This window comes from Phalangium opilio, unplaced genomic scaffold (genome assembly GCF_054372755.1).
Source record: "Phalangium opilio isolate 3A_F unplaced genomic scaffold, DU_Popi_V2 ptg000079l_1, whole genome shotgun sequence".
Classification (NCBI taxonomy): domain Eukaryota; kingdom Metazoa; phylum Arthropoda; class Arachnida; order Opiliones; family Phalangiidae; genus Phalangium; species Phalangium opilio.
In genome coordinates, this window is record NW_028324187.1 from 5,821,582 (window position 1) to 5,846,744 (window position 25,163).

At 34.0% G+C, this 25,163-nt stretch overlaps 3 protein-coding genes and 2 long non-coding RNA genes across 7 annotated transcripts in view; 1 reads left to right on the forward strand and 4 right to left on the reverse strand.

The window, feature by feature from the left end:
• The window catches only part of LOC149654410 (spindle assembly abnormal protein 6 homolog), a 48,956-nt gene extending 33,151 nt beyond the window's left edge, over positions 1-15,805 (forward strand). Inside the window, exons 1-11 of one of the 3 annotated variants that reach the window (XM_089845920.1) lie at positions 11,842-12,570; positions 12,672-12,963; positions 13,022-13,129; positions 13,209-13,383; positions 13,490-13,687; positions 13,790-13,906; positions 13,973-14,242; positions 14,329-14,472; positions 14,543-14,750; positions 15,212-15,390; positions 15,465-15,805. In XM_089845920.1, coding sequence (XP_089702046.1) covers positions 12,695-12,963; positions 13,022-13,129; positions 13,209-13,383; positions 13,490-13,687; positions 13,790-13,906; positions 13,973-14,242; positions 14,329-14,472; positions 14,543-14,750; positions 15,212-15,390; positions 15,465-15,695 — 1,899 coding nt within the window. In that variant the 5' untranslated portion in view covers positions 11,842-12,570; positions 12,672-12,694 and the 3' untranslated portion in view covers positions 15,696-15,805. Of the gene's footprint in view, positions 1-11,841; positions 12,571-12,595; positions 12,964-13,021; positions 13,130-13,208; positions 13,384-13,489; positions 13,688-13,789; positions 13,907-13,972; positions 14,243-14,328; positions 14,473-14,542; positions 14,751-15,211; positions 15,391-15,464 lie in introns of those variants that run through there. The other 2 variants (XM_089845922.1, XM_089845923.1) reach the window with 2 other exon arrangements.
• Positions 5,786-7,688, reverse strand: LOC149654412 (uncharacterized). The gene is made up of 3 exons (XM_089845933.1): positions 7,346-7,688; positions 6,615-6,988; positions 5,786-6,230 (listed from the first exon to the last, which is right to left on the reverse strand). The coding sequence occupies exons 1-3, from the start codon at positions 7,602-7,604 to the stop codon at positions 5,928-5,930; spliced, it is 936 nt and encodes a 311-aa protein (XP_089702059.1). The 5' UTR covers positions 7,605-7,688; the 3' UTR covers positions 5,786-5,927.
• LOC149654413 (glucose-6-phosphate exchanger SLC37A4-like) lies at positions 8,713-11,592 on the reverse strand. Its single transcript, XM_089845926.1, has 8 exons — positions 11,254-11,592; positions 10,422-10,657; positions 10,096-10,339; positions 9,881-10,039; positions 9,706-9,803; positions 9,489-9,593; positions 9,285-9,423; positions 8,713-8,972 (listed from the first exon to the last, which is right to left on the reverse strand). Exons 1-8 carry the CDS (start codon positions 11,405-11,407, stop codon positions 8,812-8,814), a joined length of 1,296 nt encoding a protein of 431 aa, XP_089702052.1. The 5' UTR covers positions 11,408-11,592; the 3' UTR covers positions 8,713-8,811.
• A 1,245-nt stretch (positions 15,806-17,050) lies between the features above and the next one.
• Positions 17,051-17,481, reverse strand: LOC149654414 (uncharacterized). Its single transcript, XR_016370592.1, has 2 exons — positions 17,374-17,481; positions 17,051-17,303 (listed from the first exon to the last, which is right to left on the reverse strand). It is a non-coding gene; the product is annotated as an uncharacterized LOC149654414 (long non-coding RNA).
• A 75-nt stretch (positions 17,482-17,556) lies between these two features.
• On the reverse strand, positions 17,557-18,357 carry LOC149654415 (uncharacterized). Its single transcript, XR_016370591.1, has 4 exons — positions 18,082-18,357; positions 17,905-18,011; positions 17,728-17,834; positions 17,557-17,657 (listed from the first exon to the last, which is right to left on the reverse strand). It is a non-coding gene; the product is annotated as an uncharacterized LOC149654415 (long non-coding RNA).
• Between the last annotated feature and the right edge of the window lie 6,806 nt (positions 18,358-25,163).

Sequence of the window (25,163 nt, forward strand, 5' to 3'; positions counted from 1 at the left end):
TGAACTAATAATTTTAAGTTTTGGTAAGTCGTACTAAATATAATAATAAATGGTTATATATGAAAATTAATCAATATATTGACAGTATACTTGATTAATAAATATATTGGTCCTATTCCTAATTAAAACTAACTATTTTTAAAGCTATTGAAACTATATTTGAATATAAGGGAATCAATATTTGAAATCAACCGAAATTCAATTCAAATTTATTAATGCTCATTTGCAGCTATACTTCAAATATAAATGATAATATAAGTTCGTTTGATCTGTACTTTAAATTAACTGCAATTATATTTAAATATAATTGAATTAAAATTTCAAATCAACCGAAATTAATTTCAAGACCATTATATTTAAAAAAAAATGAAACATTTATCAAAAAAAAAATTCAAATCTATCGAAAACTTCATTTAAATTTAATACAATTATTTAAAACATATATTCCAATTAAATAGACTAACCTTCAACTAAAAGAAATAAATAAAAAATGTGTTATATTTAAATAAACCGACACCGGAATTTTGAGATCGCTCCAATAATTAAAAAATCAATTAGAAGAATCATCCGTGAACTCTACCGCATGTCCGTATATAATTTAAATTAGTTCCCTTTAAAGATATGTCATAATATTTTCGAGGTTACGACTCTTAATCGGTTGGGTATCAAGCTGTTAGTCAGCCTAGTTATCTAGTTCCATATCATAACCACATCGCTCGCTAAGAGTTAAGGATATCACATCTCAAATCCGCACCCAGATTAACATAAATCTACTTGTAAATAAATGTACCTTTTTCCCTACATCCGTTAAGAGATAGGAATTTTTATATATTACATAAATAATAAAAAAACCCGTAAGTCTAAAAGTGGGCTATATGTAAATACGCGTCTTAAGTTCTATAATTAATTTAATTATTCAAGAAATCTTTAAAAACTTGACGTAAATCGTGATTTATTTATTTACTTATTTATTAATGCAATTTAAGATTAAATTATCTGATATTATTTTTTAAAAAAATTTAATTTCCTTATTTTTGTTTTTGCTAATTTAATTTATTGAAATTAATTATGTGAAACGTTATAGGTTAATGTACTCTCACCCGAGGGGTCGGACATTATCGTATTTTCCTTCATCACAAATTACTACAAGTATTTCATTAATACTCAAATTATTCACACGATAACCTAATTAATTATATCTAATTAAAATTAATCCTGATTGATTAAAGTTATTGCCAAGTGACTATATATTATTATAGCACATCCTCAAGTCTAAACCTTTCATAAATATTTCACAATAATGAACTTGACGTTCCATATGAACTCTAATCGATTAATACCTTGAAATTAAATTACTAACCTTCAAATTATTTGGACGAAATAATCGAACATACGTTTTTCATTAACGATATTCTCTCTATTGGCAAAAATTATTTTTCCAATCCAAGTACCTACACAAATGAAAATATTTTGGGTCCGAATTCGATTTGAAATATTTTATTGAAAAGAAATTTTTGAAATGGAACTTTTATTTATTTATTTTTAGAACTTTTTGACTGTTTGAAGTATTTTTCTTGTAAAGTGTAAAAACGTGAAAGCGTTTTGTTTTTCTCTTGTTTTTTAAGTCAATAGGCGGGTAATTGTAATTGAATTAAGGCCAGACTAAAGGTCGACGTTACCATTTTGGTTTAAAAACGGTTAAGAGAGTAAACTACATAATCGTAACGCAAAAAAGAAAATGGAATTGAATTGAATTGTTTTGAAAGTTCGAAGAATTTTTTTGTTATTTGTTTTTGTTTTTAAACTGGAGAAATTAGGTTCATTCCCTTTTTAATTAATTGGGTTTTTGGCATTTAACGTGAACTCTAACCTTGAATTAAATTTTGATGACAGTTCATTACCTACCACCACGTCACTATTACTGTTTTAGAGGTTCTTAATTGCGTTTAAAATTCCCGGATTATTGAACTTACGAATATGAGATACGCGACCTAAAATTGTAATTTTTAAAATTGCCTATTTCGGTTAGGGAATAAACAACATAATGAATACCCAATTACCACTGCTAATTTTCTTAACATTTTGGACATTTATTCGTTGTATATCTGGGATTATGGGTCTAAAACGGAACCGAGGGGCTTATCACTCTTTCCAGAGTCACTATACACCGATTACTGATTATGAGTAATCATTTAAGCACTCTTAAGGGTGGGAAACTTAAAGATTACGCGTAATCCCTTTAGTAAAGTTAAAGATACAGTCGCGTACACCGATTACGCAAAGTGAGTAGCCCCTCGAACGGAACCTTGAAATTTTACGTAAAAAATACGAGAAAATGTAGTTTAATCTACATTTTGCGATTAAAACTTAAGAAACTTTAAAAAAAGTTTGAGGAATATTTCTTGCGTTGAAAATTGACTGAAATCTTAATATTTTAAACCAAGTAGTAATATCAATGGAGGGGCCTGTCACTTTGGGAAACCGGTATACACGCTTACTATATGGATAGTAAAAAATCTTTAAAAGCCCCCCCTTTAAATCACTTCTTTGTTTAGACGGATTAAATAGTAATCAATCAATTAAATCAAATGCATAATTAACTTACCAAATTAAATATGAATCCTAGCTGTTAAGTCCAAATTAAGAAAACCAATCAAATCAAACCAAAACAAAATCGACGAAACACTAATTAATTTTTTAATTAATTAACTAATTACTCTAAGCAGAAGAAATTATTTTAAATTAAACAAAGTTATTTCACAATTGGGGAATTGGTTCAACTCTGAAGCAGCGAGCGACTGTTTCTAGCGGTACCTTTTCTTAAAATGGTTGAAATTTAGTGCACCAATGCGCCAGGTAGCCTATAGCAGCGCGTACCTGCAACTATAACCAGGTGACGTTGTTTTAAAGAAGACGTTCAAAGAACGTTTACCGCCTGCCAAGAAGTTTATAACTCTTATGATATTAAAAATCAGTACAGGAAACTGAACTTTAGGTATTGACTAGCTGAATGGCTTCTAAGCGCGTAAGATCTTTGGGTTAGGATGTGAAATAGAGATTTTTGGCGAAGAATTAAGCAAGCTGCGTGGTCCAACGACGATCTAGAAAACTATGCAGGCGTGAAACCATGAGGAAACATTGCTCAAATAAGTTAAAATATTAAAGACGTCGATGGTGGATCGGATTCTCATTGGGGGAGGGGGTGAGACAGACCCACTGGCCTAAAGAGAACAATTCTACCTCCTTTGTTTTACAAGATCTATGAGTTTAAATTATACACGTATAGATAGATATCTACTGTTTTATAGGAAAAGCTAATTATGGGATCTTTTACTTCAGAAAAGGATACGGTTTTGTTTTTAATTTTGAAGAATGTATCTTGTACATAGTTTTCAGAGTAGAAGGCTTGATACCAGTTATACCAGGAGACCAGGCTGATTGGCATTCAACGTGCAGGACCAAGTATAGCTTGGCCTTCTGATGTAAATGGTATCAATTATCCTAATCTGAAAACTATGTATATGTTTATCTTCTTTTGTTTAAAACAGGAGGGTATTTAATGAAAGAATAATTGTTTAACATTAAAAATAGTTTAGTAATTAAGTCTATACGTGTGAATTACCATAATTTAATTAATATTTTAAATATCTGCACGCGTAATAAGTATATTTTAAAGCAATCTGGGGTGTTAATTGATTTGTTTATAAAAATAAACATAATATTGTTAACCCTGACAAATTTAGGCCTGAAAGGGTTAGAGAAACTCGCTTAGATAACCTGGAATTTTTATGGAATCAATATCCTTTAAGACAACCGCAACCCCTTAAGTGTAAAGAACCAAAAGCACACAAAAAAAGTCTATATGGTTGTAACGAAAAATAAAATATTCAAGGACACCAAAATTTCCTCCAAAAATTTGATCTAATAATTTGTTTACACAAATCTCTGTAATTCAATTCAATTTATGGAACCGTTTATTATACTAATGTTCGAATTGACCTTAAATACTATAACAATGGTACAAATTCAAGTACCTACAGCTGTTTTTTGTGTGCATGTGTGGGAAATGAAACGATACACAAGAGATTTTCTTGTAATTTCTTTTTTATTATTTCTTTGATTTTGGTATGATTTAAGATATTTTTTTTTTGGTAGCGGATATCCTCGTAGGTATATTTTCTTTTCCGATTTTTCCGAGTGATTCGGTTCGTTAGGCAGAGTTAGCGAACTCCTTCAAGCTTAGTATATCTCCCAGACAATTTTTTTGTGCCTAGGTAAATTGATATAAGAAAAACAAACGGTCATTTAAGAAAAAATAAGAAAATAGGGTGTAATTTTGAAGTGATATTATAGGGGTTCTACTTAAATATTTTAAGTTGTTTATCTAGCATAATTTGAGAACTATTAGACATATTTCAGAAAAACCTGTGCCATAATTGGTCTATTGGCTAGGGGGTAGAGATAGTCTGACGTCACGCAGCCCCCCTCTGGCTGGCATTTTTGCGCGCGTAGAATACTGTTTCCAACCGTTAAGGGGGATGAAACTCCAGTAAGCGATAGAAGGGTGTGACGTTTCAGGGCCAGAACTGTTAGCTCCCTGTACAGAGCTTTCATTTGGGGGAGGAGCTACGATATGTAAGATAATTTACCCTGCCATATTGCTGGGTTCATTGCATCAGGGGAGCTGCCAAAACCGTGGTAGGACTTAGGTGGGTGTGACGTACTACGCCTCCATCGGAAATCTCTCTATGGACCATTTTGGATATTACATGAAGAGGAACCAATACACAGGGGCAAGGTCGCCATTGGGCTATTACCCTTCGCTTCAAGAAGCAACTCCAGACGGAGCCCGAGTTCACTACATGTGGGAGGCTAGCCCTACTCGTACTGCCTCTACCGGTGCTTCTTAACGAGACGGAGAATACCATACCCCAAAATGGCGGCCTCACCCCCACTGTGTTGGCTTCTCTGTATGCAATTGTTTTCGAAATTTTAAGCCTTGAACCCTTTTGATCTCTGCATCCAAAAACAGACGCGAACCCCAAACCCAAACTACTTGAGATGCTGCTGAGTTCTTTGATTGATTTACCCTTGAATAAACTAATAATGGTTTAATCTAGGATATTGACTTGGTCACCTATTTTCAATGTAAAAATTTCTACTTAAAAATGACTTTTGTCAAAAAGTTGTTTTTCATATTATCTTTGCTGGGGTATCATTTAATTGTACTATACTTAAATACTTAAAAGTAGGACTATAGCGGGGCTCCTATCTATTTCATATCAAAATATCACTTTCAATTTTACGCATGAATAGCCTGATTATAGTTTTTATCAAAGATTCATTTTAAAAATGAAAGAAATCTTCCTTCTAACCCCTTAGTAGTTAAGTGTTTTAATTCTTAAAAATATATAATAATTTGGAAACCCATTTTAATTTCCTTGTTAAAACTGTAAAATTTTGAGGCGAAATAGAGCGCACAATAGTAAATTAACGATTTTTACCTAATTACTCGCGATGACCATCGTAGGTGGTTGAATAACCTTCAAATTACAACAAATTAGGCTTTACGAAAGACTTTGCTTGGTGTTTTTTCATAGCTCAGGGTTTTTAAATCATCAACAATGCAACTTTCGTTACAAATACTCGTGGGAAAAACCTGGTGAAGCATGGGAAATATTTTAGAAGAAATCTGTAGCAACCCTGCACACTGCTTGAATTTTCACAAACTTCCCATGAATAAAATTACAAATTCGTATAGTTTTAGGAATGAAGAAACTCTGGATATATCATGAATATTGAGATTTATTTTACAAGATTAAAAATACAACAGTTTCGAATTTTCGAGTAGCATTTCAAATGTTTAAAAAAGTACATACTAGAAAGATACCCGTATGAGTTAAAAGGGGAATTTTTTTTTTCATAATTTAGACTTCGCCACTATTTTTGGGGAAACGTTGTAATGGTCCGGGTAGGGTCAATAGTTTAACCATGTCTGGGATGACATTGTCATCAGCTGCTGTGCCAGTAGTTTCCAAGGTGGGCAGCGTTGTCATTAGGGATGACTCTTGAGTGGTGGTTTCAGTTGTTGGCACTCGCGTTGAAATTTGACTAGTGATGGTTGTCCATACAGTTCCTTTGTTGAGGATAGTTGGATCAGTTGGAGTTTGGCTTGTACTTGTAATTGCAGCAGTCAGGTTTGATGGTGGTGGGGTTGTCGTAGTCTTGTACTGTTGAAAATGGTTTGAAAAGTAGGGTTTGATTAAGTGTTTTTTTTTTCTAACAGTGTTGTAAGGCCATTGGCGAACCAAGATAAAGACGAACTAGTTTGAATTAGTAAAAGCCGAGGGGCTAATCACTCTCTAGAATCTCCGTACACCTATTACGGAGAGTGAGTGGCCCCTCGGTAAAAGTTGAGAGAGAGGAAATTGCCTAGCCCTCTTCAGTGAAAGCCAGTTAATGGAATAGTAAAAGCCGAAGGGCTAATCACTCTACAGAATCTCTGTACACCTATTACGTAAAGTGAGTGGCCCCCTCGGTAAAATCTGAGAGAGAGAGGAGAGGAAATAGCCTAGCCCCTTTCAGTGGAAGCTAGTTAATGGAATAACCCTCACCTCGTCATCCAGCCACGCCCAATCAGCATCGATGTAGGGTTCCGTAGTGTAATCATAATGGGGTTCCTCCGTGGGAGTGGTCAGTTCTTCAGGCACGGGGTCCAACCTGGCGCGTAGTCCGCGAGTAAAGTAACCCCTCTTGACGAAAATTTCGGCGGTAACAACTCCAAAAATGGCGGCGATCATGGACAAAGCCGCGACGGTCAGGAAGAACAGAGAAACCGTACGTCCAATTTTACATCTTCGTTTTGTATCCGACGGACTCGAACGTCCATATTCGAAGGCACTTGTTCCGGTTATTACTGGTCCGGTCATGGACTTGCGTCGTTCGATGTACGAATCGAGATGATCCCATGATCTTTTAAACTGCTGATCTGAAATGGAAGAGAAAAATAAATGTTTATTAAAATGAGAAGTGGAAACAAACTAAATCTACTCATGAGTCATGAAATTTATCAGACAAAAACTTATTTGCCAAAAGATTAAAACCACTTTTAATATTAAATTAAAGGACTTCAAAACCATAAATTAACAAAGAACTCGAGTCATCGCGCACTTGGGATCTGTAGATATAAAATTTTCACTTTCCAAAAACTCAAATTACAATCCATATGCTAGTTTAATCTAATTTAAGAGTATTAATATTAAACAGGTTGTGTTCTAAAAATCAACTACCACTCTCTGTTCACCAATTAAGAATTACGCGCATATACTTAATCATAATTACTTACCCTTTGAGCGTGTTGGTGTATCAAATTGGGCTGGAACACTGTTGGCGGCGTTTGGAACTCGGCCGTGTAATCGAGCTGGAGCCGTTTCCGGCATAGGAATCATGATACTCCTTTCAAGTTTGTGATCCTCCATTAATTCAGAAACAGAGTTGCTAGCTTCAACGCGACTGGTTGCCCCGGGACCGGGGATCGAAACTGTTGAGCCGTCGAACAACGGATTACTAACTCCGGCAAGGTCCTCGAGATTTTTCGAACGCATATTTCTGATATTCACGAGTACAGTTTTCTCCTAAAACGACCGACCAAGAGGGTTATCTTCGGGACACACACGATTTCACGAAAGAGGTTGAACAGAATCGGCGACGTCCCAATAGATTGTCCAAGAAAACCCCCTTCACCATCTAGTTTCAAAAACCCAAGGGGCCAAGACGTTCAAAGCTATAAGGGGGCGTTTTATCTTAAAACTTTACTAGCTTCCTTCCCCCTTTTCTAACTCTTTACTAGCTTATAGTTAGCTGTAACTTTGTAAGGTTGCATTCAGTTGGAGACACAGCTTTTAAACTTTCCAGTATCGTAAATAACGCGTCACCACTGTTTGGGGAAATCTATTTCACCATGTTTACGTGGTAGTTGTCGTCAAGGCGTACTTATCAAGTATACTTCCCCCCTCCCTTGCATTTGTTAGGGTCCGACAATAGTCATCTTCCTACGCAGGTGAGAGACCAAGGGCGATGGCCCTAAAAAAGACCTTTTTACACACAAAACCCGATTACTTCTATAGTCAAAAGATGCTGTCCGAATTTGTTAGAGTAAATCTATAAAATTATAGGCTTGACAGTACTGACAGGATGGATGACTATTGTCAAACAGGGTTTTGTATCGGGCCAAGCCCTTCTCGAAAGGTGTAACAATGGGCCCTAATACCTTAAAATTTTACTTGTATCCCACCGTGACTGCCACGGTCTTGCCAGAGTTATTTTTAGAGCCAAGTTAAGACCACATATGGGGTTAAGAGCTATATTTTTAACCTTTGACTTCAGTTTAAATTATGCGTAGAAAATAGAAGCGAATTGTTAAGGGACATTCCAGGGAATACTTGTTATTGTTGTTGTTGAACTTACCGGTGAAAATACAGCTTCGGCGCTATTGTATTTGCGAGATAACATGTTTACGTAGAATTTAACTTATTTGGTATAAACCTTGAATACAACAATGAAACTGAAAAAGATTTACTTATATTCAATTGATATATATAGAGTTTTAGGAATTAATTTTTGTGGGTTTTGAAGCTGATTTCGTGGTTTTTTTATATGTTGATATAATTTTTAATAAAGATCTTAGTAATTTTTTTAAATCAATTTGAAGTCTTATCGTAAATTATATATATATTTTTATTAAAGTATTAACAAATTTCTCCGAGATACAATTCAATATAAAAAGAAAAAATACAACTTTTTTAAAACTTTTTAATCTTTTATAGGACGTCCAATGGCTGGGTTCATATTTTTTGTAATTATCATAATTACAACGGTTAGAGCACTAACTACTTCAAGGATTAGAAAAATAGCGCCCCAACTGTACTTTGCCGCGATGTAACTAAAAGGTAATCCCGATGAAATAGCTCCAACTGTTGTTGATAAAAACAAATAAACAAGATTAGTCTGTATGTATTCTTAGTTTTAGCAAAGGCAAATGGAAGTAACAAAAGTATGGCACTAGGGGGGTCGGGTAATCGAGGGTAGGAGAGGAGCTTCTTTGCTCGACCAATCAGCGCTCGACTTTCTGAGGTTATCGGACCCTCGAAGACGGAAACAGTTTGCCTTTTGAGACATTCTTGGAATATTTTTGGTATTTTTTGTTGCTTCAGAGGGTCCCACCTCTCAGCTTAACCTTCTGTTATTTCTCTTTGCCTTTTGTTATCAATATCACCCTTATTTACCATTTGCTGCTAAAGCCACGATGGCATGGGCAGTACCACTCAGATGGGGTGGTGATGATTCTGTAGCTACCACTCCGAAAATTGCAATGGGTCCGTAGAGTGACGCGCCAAGAATGAATCCAACCACTGTTATCATTAGCTAAGGATTTGGGCTTAGATTTGTCATTAGGCCTATTGGTTAATTTGACCTATGAAAGGTCTTACTTGGGATGATGAGGAATCGATATAGAAATGCAGGATATGAAAGGATAATGCGCTTCCCGCCATGAAGATGATGGCCACTGGGATTCTCGCGTTACCTTTACCTGGCTGGAAGTATTCAATATTAGTTTTAATTGTGTGTAAACGCGCCTGAACCAGACGGCAGCCTGACCCCCCAACTCACTTAGCCTAGCCTAAGCCTAACTTAAACCTAACCTACATTCTTAGCACGGCGTTTCAAAACCCAATCAGTCAAATAACCAGCAAGGACACCACCTAAAAATCCACCACTTTCTACGCTACTTGAAAAGGCACTTCCTGAAAAAAATATACACAATTTTCTCATAGTCCACTTATTATAAATCCGCTGTTAAATTATCTTTGTCAGTGTTTACCAACGTATTGGGAATGTCCCCAATCATTCATTAAGTACAGTTGTCCCCAATCGACGGTACTTGTCCTTGAGCAATTAACAACCATGTAGCAGAAAGATACAACCCAAAGAAATGGACTTGAAACCAAGTCACCGAATCCTTCCTTGGGTGCACTCTTACCTAAGAAAAGGTAATTGAACCTTGACCCCCTTATGTATGTTTTAGATTTGGCATACTTCCTGGTTTAGTCGAAGCCGGTTCCGCGAAACTTTTGAGTCCGATGTCAGTAGGCGAGTTGACGATTGTCAACAGGCATACGAAGCCGATACCAACTGAGACAGTCCCTGCCACTAGTAAACTAAATCTCCAACCGTAGTTGAGTATCAAGTAAGCGGAAATGAAGGGTGAAACCCCACCGGATATGTTGGCACTAGCTGACAGAAGACTCCAGAACGTACCAAATTGTTCGGGAGCGAACCACTACTGGTAGCCGCCAAAGAAACCCATCAAGAGTTAGCGATTCACTGGGGGTACAATAAAGGACATGGTAGCGTTCCCTTACCTGTCTTAAAACTTTGGCACAAGCGGGCCACCCGCAACCCTGCGCGAATCCGTTCAGAAACCATAAGGCCGCGAAGGTCATGACCGAATTAGGGGTGCTTGAAAAGGCCACGGTAGCTAAACCACTGACCATTAAACCGGTCGAAAATAATAGCTTGGAACTCATTCGATCTGACAGGATCCCGCCCAGAAATTTTGAGATGGCGTAAGCCAGGTTTTGGCTACTGGCTATTAGTCCTATTGATGGGATGAAAAATGTAAAAGATTAAACACTCTCTCAAAGTGCTTTTTTCAATTACCTTCTACCTCACTTCAATAACTACTTTGTTTTACTTGTATCAACCCATTATAGTTAATTTAATTTTTTAAGCTATAAGCGGTTGCTTCTAACCAACTTTAGTTTTTCAGAATCAAGGTAATATTTCGTGATCAAAACAAAAGTGGAATAAATTAAAACGCCCGTAACACTATGACTTTTAAGAAACATAATATTTTCATCTCTACGATGGATGATAGCCTTGGAAAAGTGCCATATTTATTTTAACTCGATGTTACGCTCAAGGACGGTGGAATTATAGTGAAAAACTATATATATTTTAGTATATATTGGTCGGTATAAAGTATTACAACTTTCATCTAATTGAGCCATAATGGACTTTGACTAGCCCTCAATTAAATTAAAACATTTTGAAACAAAAACATAGGAACTGATATTGATTATTCAAGTATTTATAGACGCTGAGAAGCCAGTTATTGTTTGTGGGGCACAAATAATAAACAAACCAGTTATCGCAACACTAATTAATTCTGAGTGCAATGCATTTGGTACATACCTATGTCACTTTTGTCTAATCCTTCCTCCATCAGTTTGGGCATTGCAAATGACACGGACTTCCGGTTATAGGCGAAACAGGCGTAGCCAATGAACATACTGGTGTAAATGGTCATTTGATAATTGAATAGTTTCGAGTCGCCTTTTGTAGCCATTTTGCGTCCACAAGCCAAATGGGCTCGCCTTTAGTTGACAAGCAAACGGTTGCGAAGCAATCGATTCTGTAACGTTTCTCCGCGGAGAAGTATTTCTCGCTGCAAAAATAGATTCTATACTGTCTCAGAGACCTTGCGAATTAAGTTTAAGCTAGCTAGCTTAAAACCAACCAAACTCTAGCGTTGTTTGTAAGCGTCCCTGGACTTTCTGACGCTATTGGAAAAATTACGCAAGTGTTTTAACAGATAGATAGGCTATAGGGAGATCTTGGTCGCGCCATTCACGTCAAAAGTACGTTACCTGAAGTAAAGAGTATCCTACGTTTGCTCTTTGGGATGTCTACCATCAATAATCAGGTACTTATTAGTGCACAGTATGTTGAGTTATGTGTTAAATAATGTATTCACACAAATTTTTTTCATTAAGAAACTTTTATTTTTAAAATATAATTTGAATTTAGTGACAAACTTCTTTTACTTTAAATAATGGACTTCTACTTATCAAGCAAACAGGCCAGGAACTTAGATAAGCTATGACATAGATTAAAGTTTCTTGATCTGGTACATATATTTATTCCCTACTTTCATTTCTTATTTATTTGCCAGTAACTAGGCCTAATCAGAACCTAAGTAATCATAAGGGTTGTTAAGATATGATGCAATTATATACGTCATTTGATAAACTTTTGACAAATCGATTGATTATAGGCCCGAATAATTTGTTTTGCGGTTTTTCTCGCTATCAGTTTTAATATTTTAATTAAATATCGTTGGCAGTGATGATATACGACTTGTTTTGAGTTTTTTGACGGAATTTGACACATTTTTAAACTTATCTTGATTAGTTTTACCAGATATTTTAGATTAATTTTATTTAGGTTCGAGTGTAAGGTTCCTTTTGTGTTCTTCAGTCCAAATTAAGGGCTTGTAACGGAGAGATCGCTATCATTTGAAAATCAATTCAATTAGTTCTAAATGGTAACAAGTTCTGACTTACAAGTGAAGCCACGATTCCGCGGGTCTTTTTTAAATAGCCAATGGCGCGCATCGCTCGACTTTCTGTATTTTACAACACTGCACACCGCCATCTATTGGTTAAGCCCACTAAGCCTATTTTGAGTTTTCGCGCGAAAATGGGCTGACCATTTTTGCATTTTATTTACGTAAGTTGTTATCTTTGCTTCGCCAAAAAAGCTTCATTAATCGAGATTAAGTTAATGAATTAAAGTTCATTTACGCCAACAAACTCTTAATCTCTTTTCAGTTGAATTTAAACTTCCGTAAACCATGTACCTCAATAGTGGAGGAGTTGCTGGGGCATCATACCTTTCGGAAAATGATACCAAACCATCAATTGAGGTTTTATTCTCCAAATCTCTGATGGTAATTGTGAATGAAAGAGGGTCGACAATCAACCGTAACATAAATCTACACATAACAATTGAAATGTCAACAAATTTATCAACATTACGTAAAGAACTCTTAATCAGATTGACAGATGAATTTGATCCATTTTTCATCTACAATTTAAATATAACTGAAGAAGACTTTCAACTGTAAGTAATTATGATATGATTAATCAAGATTAATTATAATAATCGCTGCCAAATTTAGATTAAAGTCCCAGCAGGGTTTGTTAATTGATTTCCCAGCATTCCCCCAAAAATTTATTGATTTACTAGAGCTTTGTTTAAATGAGGAACGTAAAGACACTGCCCCTAAGTATGTACAAAGCAAAACGTACACATATATTAAGTTTTAAACCCTAATTAACATATTAATTAATCTTGAACTAACCAAGGTTTATGTTAAATTTAAAAACATCCGGACTTTTGGGTTGCCAAACGGCAAATGTGGAATTGGAAATTATCGAAACAAATCCTTTTAAACATTTGTCACATCTTTCCTTGAAACTTTTACCAGCTACGGATGCATTTGTCAGGAAGTACTTAGCATCACGTTTAAAATCCTTCAAAGTAATTAACTTTGTTTTGTCTTTAGAATGAATTAATAAGTAATTTATAAATTAATTCATTTCTGAACCAAATTTAATTTCCTTTTATCTTCGTTTAATTAAAACAGGAGGACAAGGAAAGACTTGAAACTTTGTTAAGATCCTCTCAGACTGAATATCAAAGTCACTTACATAATTGCCAAGAAAATCTATCAACTAGAAATCAGGAATTTGATCGTGTTCGACAATCTTTGCAAAATGAAATCACAAGTTTAAATAGGAGATATGCGGAGGAACTCAGAAATGAAAGAGAAAATGCGTCTAGGGTAAAGAATACATTAATTGAATTGAATTGAATTGAATTGAATTAACATTGTATTTAATTTAATTTAATGTAATTTAATGTAATTAATAAATATAATTAACAGATTCAAAGGGAATCAGAAATTAACGCAGAAAAACTTAAAAATAACTTGGAAGATCGGTTCAAACATGAAATTCAACATTTGGAAGATAAAATTAAAAGAATGGAGGCCCAAAATTCGGTAATTACTTTTGAATAATTAATTTTCTAATTAATAAATTAAATACTAATTTTTTTTTTTAATTAGGAACTACAAGAGAAACTAAAAAACGCGGAGATGCACACGAAAGAAATTAGGACACATTTTGTGAACGGAGAAGATGAATTATATCAACTGAGACAGAAAACCGCCACTTTATCCAAAGAGAACAAATCCCTTGACCTTCAATACCACGAACAATTAAAGTTAATGGGAACATTAAAATCACAATTAGCAGCTGCTAATCAGGAAATTCGTGACAAGGAACAAATTTTGATCAAAACTCAGGAATTATTGAAAACAACTCAAGAACAAAAGGTTATTAATTATTATTAATTAAATAAGATAGATAATTAATAATTAAAAGCGTTTAATAATTAAAATTTTACTAATCCTCTAATTAGAAACAATTAGAGGAACTTTTAGACCAAAAACAAACATTGGTAGGCAAAAGAGAAAATGCTTTGAGAACAGTTTCGGAAGATTTGAATAAAGGAAATGAAATAATTAAAAAATTGCAATTAGAAATTCGGAATTATCATAATAAAGTAATAATTTATTGAATTTAATTTAATTTATTCTTATGGTTTTTGTTATAATTAAAACATATTTAATTAGCTAAAAATTCATGGAGAAGTTGCTTGCAAACAAGAAGAAGCCATACATGAAAAGGAAAAACTAATTGATAAACTAATGAACCAGATTCATTCCTACAAAGAATCATTAGAAGAACGTGAAACTGAAAATATTAATTTAAAAAAGGAGATTAATTCTGTTAATGAGAAATTAGATCAAATTACTCAACAAAATAAATCAAATGAAAATGGTAAGTTTAATTTAATTTAATTAAATTAATAACTATTTAGTGTTCAATCTTCATTAATTAAATAATTATTAACTAATTTAGTGTTCAATCTTCATTAATTAAATAATTATTAACTAATTTAGTATTAAATCTTCATTAATTAATTATTAACTATTTATTATTAAATCTTCATTAATTAATTATTAACTATTTAGTATTAAATCTTCATTAATTAATTATTAACTATTTATTATTAAATCTTCATTAATTAATTATTAACTATTTAGTATTAAATCTTCATTAATTAATTATTAACTATTTATTATTAAATCTTCATTAATTAATTATTAACTATTTAGTATTAAATCTTCATTAATTAATTATTAACTATTTAGTATTAAATCTTCATTAATTAATTATTAACTATTTAGTATTAAATCTTCATTAATTAACTATTAACTTATTTATTTATTTTCCAATAGTTATAGCCTGGTTAAATAAACAATTAAATGAAGCTGGGGTTCAAAGAGGCGGGTTTACATCAACTATAACTAACCCTATTCAAAATATATCTTCAATTCCATTCCGGCACTCTGCTATGACGTCATCAACACCCAGCGTACCGTTAAATATGTTTCAAACAAGACCCAGTAGATCACCCGTAAGTTTCAGGCCTATTTTCTATTTTAGGCCTAAAATTAAATACATTTTTTTATTTTTTACAAAAATTAACAGATATACTCTAATGGCATTCCATCTCTAAAGCCTGACGGTAATATTGGCGCCAATTCTAGCCCTAAATCGACAGAACCTGATATTTACGAACCGCCAATGGCGACGTCGAATGGTAAACATGGCGCCGCCAACAACGCGCGAAATCAGCGTTCGTCTTTCCCGCCACAAACTAGAGCTTCCATTGGTGCAAGGAACAAAACGCCATCTGTCGCAATTAACAAGCATAAATAAATAAAATTTTAATGTAAATATATATACTCTAATTATAGTTAATTTTGTACCTAAATATTTTGATGAATTTTAGTTAATAAATAAAGCAATATTCATTTAATAAAAAAAAATCTAAATTTTTCCTTTTATTATTTTTTTTATTAATAGAGGAAAATGAGATACCATAGATGTCGCTTTTGTCGCGCTCCGTACAATTCATTCAATATATCGTCTGCTACAGAAGACGCCGGTTCAAATTATTGACAACCACGTGGTTCGTCTCTAAAATTACGACGAAATGGATGTAAAGTAAGTTATTTTAATTATTTAAGCGTGAATTGTAATTAACGGTTGAATGGTAAATTTCTATGCATTAACCAGAGCTATAGGATAGTAATTAAAGTTGTAAAAATGAATGTTAATTGTTGAACGACCGGCAGAAAGGGGGCGGGGTCGAAATATATGTATAGAGTGCTGTCAGTTGTGACGTCAAATCCAAGGTTAAACGTCACGAGTCTGCCTTTAGCAATGGGCGGCCATGATAGTTACCGTTTTTTCTTTATGGGAAAACAGCATGGGTGACGTCACACCGGCGCTTCTGACAGAACTGCCATAGCCCACTCGATCACGCGCATCACGACGCAAGCTGCTCGCGCTATGTATGAACTGCAGTTCCGATTGAGGATTTGATAAAATTATTTTTATTATGAATGCTTTTATATTGAACTTCCCAAACATTTTTTTTTCAAAACTAATTTCATTTGAAAATTACTGTAATTTCTTTGCATAAATTAACTTATAAATTATACTTAAGATTATAATCAGGGAAGGTAATTTATTATTATTGCAGTCTAGTCTAGCGCGATGAGCACTTATATTTTTGATTGTTCGTGAAATTCAAGTTAATATTTTAATATAAATAGGAAACAGGTGGTGGTATTGTAGAGATTTTGGTTTGAATGAGCCGGTGGTGGTGGTGGTGTGGTTCCTGTAGACCAAACCATACTACTAAAGTGGGGGGAGTATTCTTTTAAAACTGACTTAAGACAGAGAGGGGGTGGGCCAACTAACTCCTCGATCGTCGTCCTAAGTATTTCGGGGTTGTTTTTTTTTTCGCTCTCTCTCCTTCAACCGGAAACACGGCTCCTCGCACACGCTGGGAAAGAAAACTTCCCCGAAATGTCCAGTGTCTTGACTAAAAGATGCTAAAATACCAGCTTGTAATAATGCCCCATTACTTAATTCTACCCAAATGGTGGATCATTTTTTTTATTTATTTATTTTTTTGCTCTCTTCCTTTCTCTGTGTTGTCTCTTGTCTAGAACTTATCGTGTGTGATAAGTTCAGTTTTTTAAAGAAAGTTTAAATGCCATGTGCTAGGTTTTTTAATTTATTTATTTTTATTTTTAAATACTTAACAATTGACCATTTTCGTATTTAAGGGATAGTAGCTAACTAAATAGATAAATTAACTAAATTAAAATACTGCCAAAGGTGCTATCATAAGTTTATAAGATATGTTCCATAAGTATGACACTGGTTACAAACTGGAGCTTGTCATGAAGTGATATACGTAGGTGGAACGTCATAGATTCTATTTTGAGGCGCTGTCCAAGGGATAGTAGCTAACTAAATAGATAAATTAACTTAATTAAAATACTGCTAAAGGTGCTATCATAAGTTTATAAGATATGTTCACCATAAGTTTGTCACTGGTTATCAAACTGGAGCTTTTCATGAAGTGATATACGTAGGTGAAACGTCATAGATTCTATTTTGAGGCGCTGTCCAAGGGATAGTAGCTAACTAAATAGATAAATTAACTTAATTAAAATACTGCTAAAATTGCTATCATAAGTTTATAAGATATGTTCACCATAAGTTTGTCACTGGTTATCAAACTGGAGCTTTTCATGAAGTGATATACGTTGGTGAAACGTCATAGATTCTATTTTGAGGCGCTGTCCAAGGGATAGTAGCTAACTAAATAGATAAATTAACTTAATTAAAATACTGCTAAAATTGCTATCATAAGTTTATAAGATATGTTCACCATAAGTTTGTCACTGGTTATCAAACTGGAGCTTTTCATGAAGTGATATACGTTGGTGAAACGTCATAGATTCTATTTTGAGGCGCTGTCCAAGGGATAGTAGCTAACTAAATAGATAAATTAACTTAATTAAAATACTGCTAAAATTGCTATCATAAGTTTATAAGATATGTTCACCATAAGTTTGTCACTGGTTATCAAACTGGAGCTTTTCATGAAGTGATATACGTTGGTGAAACGTCATAGATTCTATTTTGAGGCGCTGTCCAAGGGATAGTAGCTAACTAAATAGATAAATTAACTTTGATAAAATACTGCTAAAGGTGCTATCATAAGTTTATATGATATGTTCACCATATGTTTGTCACTGGTTATCAAACTGGAGCTTTTCATGAAGTGATATACGTTGGTGAAACGTCATAGATTCTATTTTGAGGCGCTGTCGAAGGCTTAGTATACAGACTAAATAGGAAGATGGACTGCTAAACCGAGTTCCTATATTTCGAAATGCTAGAGACTTACAGCTCGAGATAACTAGTTCGTGTGAACGACAAGCGAGAATTGAATGTCTACACTCGGTGGTTAATTTTGAAGTCCATCTCCCCCTATTTAGGCTGAAGTACTAAGCCTTTGACTGCGCCCAAGTCACCAGGCGTCGCTTTACCTCGAATCTATGACCTACCGTACGTCACTTCATGAAAAATTCCAGTACAAACTTATGGAACATATCTTATCAACTTATGGTTCACCATATTTACTGCACCATAAAGTTGCACTTTATTTTTGGGTTTTGGGTCCAAAAAACTCTTTATAGTTTCATTTCTGCACCTGTTATCAAATTATCATCTAAATTAGTTAATATTAGCGCAATATCGCACCCTCTGCTTTTTGCCTTTGCGCATGAGCGATTAAGCGAGTGACAGAACGCCGTCGGAAATTTCTAAAAAAAAACCAATTTTCTTTTTTTTATTATTTTATCCAATTTCAAAAGTTCAATTTGTATTTAATATCCGTAACTTATGAAGAATATAAGCCCTAAAGGCGTTGAAGATGATAATTTAGTTATGTCGTAGTAGAAACCATCCATAAGTATACCTTAAAATAGTTGTTCTATTTGTAACATAGAGTAAACATAGAATCAAGAAGTGATATCTAGTTTATTAGGGAGAAGGTATAAGATGCCTAAGTATTCGCGCGAGGCCATAGTCCCAGTCCCCCTTTCAAAGTACAAGGGGGGGGGGGTGTAAAAGGAGGCCGGACTATTTCGCTGCCTCTCCTCAGTCGGAAAATACGTAATTTTCGTTATCATTCGCGTCGCGCTGACGTGCACGAATTTTCAAGAACCAATGAGATGCTGGTTGTAATTTAGAGGCGGCGGGGATTAACTCCGGACCTACTATACGTTTGGACTGGAGATCAAGCTAGAAATGTGGCGAATGTATACCTTCTCCCTAGTAAATTAGATATTGCTTCTTGATAAAACTCACTAAGTCAGTGTTAAATTGCGTTTTTATGTACGTCTTCGATATTTAAAACCAATGTTTAATAATATCCCAGTAATCATTTAACTCAAATTTCTGTAATTTTACCCATAATTCCTTTAGATCTATTAATTAGAAACCTTTGTCTTTGAAAATAAGTAATTTTCCATCACAAGACATACTTTTCATTGCTAACTTACTTTTGGTTTTGGAAAATATACCATATATAGTATAAAACATTGAACCCACATGATATTACAATAATAGAATACTGTCAGATCTTTAGGCTATATTGTACTCCACTCTATTTCGTAATTAACTAGGATGTCATTACTATATATTTTCGATTAATTTACGGAAACCATAACCGGTTCCTAAATATTTTATATTTTCTGTCAACGTCTTTCTTGTAACGAATATTTTAATTACAAGATTATGTTTTTTTATTTTATTAATTTTAAAAATTTTATTATATTTTTCTCGTAAACAAGAGCATGGATAATATAACGAAATCCGTTTCCTGTTTAAATTATAATTAACTTTAATTGGGCCTAATTTCTTCCCATGAATTAACCACAATTAAAAGTTTGAATCTGTTTTTAAAAGTTCTAAAATTAGATCTTTTTTTATAAAGCGGTTAGAAATTTTAATTCATTCAATAAATTAAAAAATAACTTAATCAATAAATTAAATAATAACTTAATCAATCAATTAAATAATAATTTAATCAATAAATTAAATAATAATTTAATCAATCAATTAAATAATAATTTAATCAATCAATTAAATAATAATTTAATCAATCAATTAAATAATAATTTAATGAAACAAATAATAACAATATTAATAATACATTAATGGCGTACTATAATTTGAAAACTTATAATATATTTGAAGTTCTTAAAAAAGTTTAATTTTTTTTAATTAATACCGTAGACTTTTCATGCATGACACTTACTTAATTACGTCCTTGATTTTGACACTGTCAAAGGTAATGAAGTGTCATTAGTCAATTCTAGCATCAAAAGCGGATATTAGCATTAGCGACCCAAAATCGTGAGTCACGAATTGGTCGGTTTTTTTCTGGGCAAAACCGAAAAATACCTTTCTTTTTAAAAATATAAAAAGTTAAAATACAGAGAAAAAGTCCCAAATTGGCGGCTTTCTAATCATTGGACAGTTTTCAATGGAAATTATTATTCGCCTTTAACTTTTTAAAGAAAGCCAAAAATTTCCAAGTTTCCGGTGATCTAGCTAGGCCTAATGGATGTCTATTTTATTTTTATTTTAAACAAAAATAAAAAGACCTTTTTTTTTCCTGTAGTCAAGAGTCGCAATCTGAAAAAGGAAAAATTGTTTCGGAATGAATAAATAAATAAAAAAAAAAGAAATAATTATTTTGAAAATTTTCGATGGTTATTACGAATTTTAGGTACATTTTTCTTTTGATCTTGAAAATATTTTTTTCTGGGTTTGTTTGAGTTTGTTCTCTCTGAAGCGAAACCGCAGTACCAAACTAATTAGTATTATCTCCTAAAAAATAAATTTCTTATACAGGGTAGAAATTTTCGACATAGTCCCGTCTCTATTTGATTGATATTTATTGTTATATTAAACTGAAGGGATACTCCGGGCTAGAATTTATTTATTTATTTATTAATCAAAATAATGTTTATTTATATCAATTGGAACAGGGATAGATTTAATTTTAGAAGTAGGAATGGAGAACGGAACGGTTAGTATTTACTTCAATTATTCCGATTCATAGACCACCCGGTATAGAGCCCCTCCCTCCAAACACGTATTGACGAAAAGTTTAAATTATCTTATTGGCTCACTTAAACCAATACGTTTTGATGACGTTGCTGACGGGGACGGCGAAAAATACAGACGTAATTCCTTTTTACCTCTGTTGCTATGGCGACCCGCCTCTTTTTTCATACCCCCCCCCCCCGTCCCGTGGAAGGGGGGGGGAGTCCGGGACTTTGACGCTCACCCAGATTACTTACTCTGTTCTCCATTCCTACTTCTAAAATTAAATCTATTCCTGATTCAATACACGAATATTTTCACCCTGTGTAAAGACGCATGGAGGCGGTCAGACTATTTTAGCCATACCATGCGTGATATTTGTCGGCAAACCTTAAATATAATTAACGTAATATAAAAAAATCCGTTGAAATCTCGAAATGATAATCAAATTAAATCGCAGCACCTAATCCACCCTCGCAACGGATTTCTTGCAAAAAGAGAAAAAAACAATTAAGGGAATTGAAGGAAAGTGAATAATGACCTTTGAACCCCCGATGAAACAATGGGACGTAAAGACCCCGTGAGAAAAATCCCAACGGATCAGAGCGTCACGGGGAAAACTTGGTTAAAAAAGGCAAAAAATGCAAGCAAATTTATATACGCTAAGAAAGCTATGAAAAACTCCTTAAATTCGTTAGAAAAAGTATAAGATAGCTTTGTACATACCCCCTCCTGATAGCGATCATTATTTCGGGTAGCTAGGCCTACGGGTTTAGAAGCTAAGCTACTATACGCGCATTCGAAACCAATTTAGTTGCGCAGGCAGCCATAACAGTCGTTCACGCGATCACTACCAAGTTTTTGCTGATGTTTTTGATTGCTTGGACTCCTCAAAGCACGCATGCATGCTTATTTAACTTATATGGTTTGGAAACGTATATGTAACTACGCTGAAAGGCTATTACCTCACCTGTTGGCTAAAGAAGGCTATAGTTTTTAACTATATATAGTATTGAGACTAGTTAAGTAAATATTCATCTTTCCAAACCTAACCTTACCTAGCTTATAACTTTTAGTACCTTCGACGCTCAGTTAGGGGTGGAACTAAGATTCGTGACATCATTTATACGGTTATACTTGTGGGTTGAATGCTAAACTCCACCAATATGGCTGCCAAAACTGTGGTATGACTTACTAAACACATCTAAAGCCTCCTCGATGAAAAAATGGGGACTAGGCAACCCCAGTATCGGGACTTACAACAAAGGGGTTGATACATTGTCATCCGTCTCTGCGCACTCCCTGGATTCAAAACGCCTACAGCGCAGGCGCAGAAAAAGCGAGATGGAAGACATAGTGTTACCCCCGTGTCTTTCCCCGTTAGAAACATCGAAGTGTCCAATTGTAACTCCCCGATTTAGTTCTCTCTGTTTTCGTAGTATCTGTTCTTAACTGGTGACCTTTCGGATTATTTTTCATAGCTTTAGAACTGAATTTTTTCTTAACCATTTTTTCGAGTGACTCTTATTTTGAGTTGGCCAAAACAAAAACGGTGTTCGTTAAGGGTACTTGATGTAACTAGGTTGGTTGGACTGCATATATAGTTGCAATCTTTAGCAATTGCCCGATTCGCTTGAAAATACCCTCAAAATTTAGGGGGTTTTTGGTAATTACTTTTGGGGGGCCCATACATAACATACATACATCATTAGGAAGGTTGTTAATTTTGAAATTGAGTTTGATTATTTTTGGGGATTTTTCTTTTATTGTATTTTTTCCTTCAATTGTTGTTAGCGGAGAAAATTCGTTATATACTAGAATCCAGTCTTAGAAAGGGTAAATTCCTTCGTTAGTAAGCTATTTATACCACGTTAAACTGTACGCCTACCAAGTTTGAAGCTCTGGCTCTACACATGTAGCTCAATTTTTATTTTTGCAGTGCACCTATGATACTTAGAGATGTAGTAGGAGCTTATTGACGTCACTATGACCCTAGTGTCGTAAACGTACTTGAGAACTACCCTCTGGTGTTTAAAAATACCAACTTTGAGACTACACAATTTTTATCAAATAAGGTTCGGAATTCTTCAGTCGGTTTTATTTTGCATAAATTTTAATAATACCCGAATACACCTTGGGTTTTATTTTTTTTCCTTCTCATGATAAAATTCTAGAAGACAGAGAAATTTTCGCCCTGAGGCATTTTACTTGAATCACCCTAACATCTTTCCAAATATAATTAAAATAAGAATATTTTTAAATAAAACCCCATTTCCGAATTCTAAATTCTAAAATAATGTTTTCGGTGATGTTAACTAATTTATTCCTAATTTTATTTTAATTATAGCTTTGGGAAAGAATCCATACCTTTTTTATTTTTAAATATTATTATTTAATGACGGTATTTAATTTGAATTAGTTATAAGTATAATGTTTTCTTTACATATTTCTTCGGTTAAGTGTTAATTTATTCATATTGATAATTCATAAACAACACAAAATTTAGTTTGTCAATAGATGTTCAAATTTGTTTTTTGGTTTTCGGCACTAACGGTTAGTCGTTATTTTTAATGTTAGTTTTAATGTTTAGTAATTTTGCACCTTTTAATTTTGAGAAATTTTAAAAATAAATTACTCGTTTAAAAAGGTTTTGTGAGAAAGATATCAACCCCATGCTTCCAAAAAACTTATTTATTATTTTATTATTTTTAATTGGAATTAATAAAAATTAAAATTAAAATTAAGACTTCGTTCCAAAAATAAATGAAATAAAATAAAATAAAAAAGAATAATAAATAAAATTATTTTGCAAAATTTTATAAAAATTAAAACTGTCCAATTATAAAATTTAACTTATGAATATTTCTTACTTCAATAATTTTTGGAACTTTTCCATATTGTTAACAATTGTGCCGTTTTATTAAAAAGAAATGCTGCACGTGGGGGTTTCAATACAAAATAATCTTTTATAAAATTGGTATTCATATTTACAAACACCAATTATTAAAACGGGTAGAAATTCACTACCGGGGTAGTTTAAACTTTCCATGGTCAAAAATCACTTTTATCCTTTTTAAAGGTGACGCTTTTTACCTTTAAATATTTCCCACACGTTTTTATTGAATACAAAAACCCACAGAAAATTCAATAAAACCAGGAAATTAAGAATAGCAAGGCCAATAAACTATTAAAACTATATCAGGGATAGATTTAATTTTAGAAGTAGGAATGGAGAACGGAACGGTTAGTTTTTACTTCAGCACGATTCATAGCCCACCCAGTATAGAGCCCCTCCCTCCAACACGTACGTAACGAAAAGTTTAAATTATCTTATTGGTTGCTCACGTAAACTGTACGTTTTGATGACGTTGCTGACGGGGAAGGCCGAAAAATACAGAGGTAATTCCTTTTTACCTCTGTCGCTATGACAACCGCCTCTTCTTTCACACCCCTCCGTCACTGGGAAGGGGGTCCGGGACTTTGACGCGTGCCCACGTTACTCTGTTCTCCATTCCTACTTCTAAAATTAAATCTATCCCTGGCTATATAGTTTATTTTTCTATCTAATTACTCTGACCTGCCCCTCTCTTTTTAAAAAAATTCAAGTAACATTCCCCTCGACTAGTTAGATCAGATCATAGATGGTCAACCCCAGTGCACGTGTTTATAATAACTTTCCCCAAAACGGAAATGCCTTGATAAACGCCAGATATTATTTCCGTGAGATCCCATGAGTATTTACGCGCCCTCTGGGCTTCCCATTGAAATGGGTCCCCGAGGCCGCATTTTGACCGGAACTTCGGAAGAAGATGATATAGTCCGTAGGAGAGGAGAGAGAGAGAGAGAGAATCCAACATCCGCTCCGTGTTCCACCCGCCCGAAACCACCTGCTGCTTTTTGGTTGGACCCTCTTCGTTCGTCCGTCCGTCCGTCGTCAGAGAAAGCTTCTTGTAAACCATAGAGTCATCTTGCCGCCAGCGAGACCGGCTCCGGAATAAAATTAAAAAAATAAAAAAGAAAAAAAATAATAATATTATACCTTCCCCTATTTATCAATAGACAGGTTAAGCATGAAGTAAGAGAAACGTTTTGCTATGCGGAGAACAGAGAGTTTAGGGGGAATACATTGACTTCATTTCCCCATGGGCCATGCACCGCACCGCCTACCCATGGACAAAGTAATACTGAAGGACCGATGGCAGA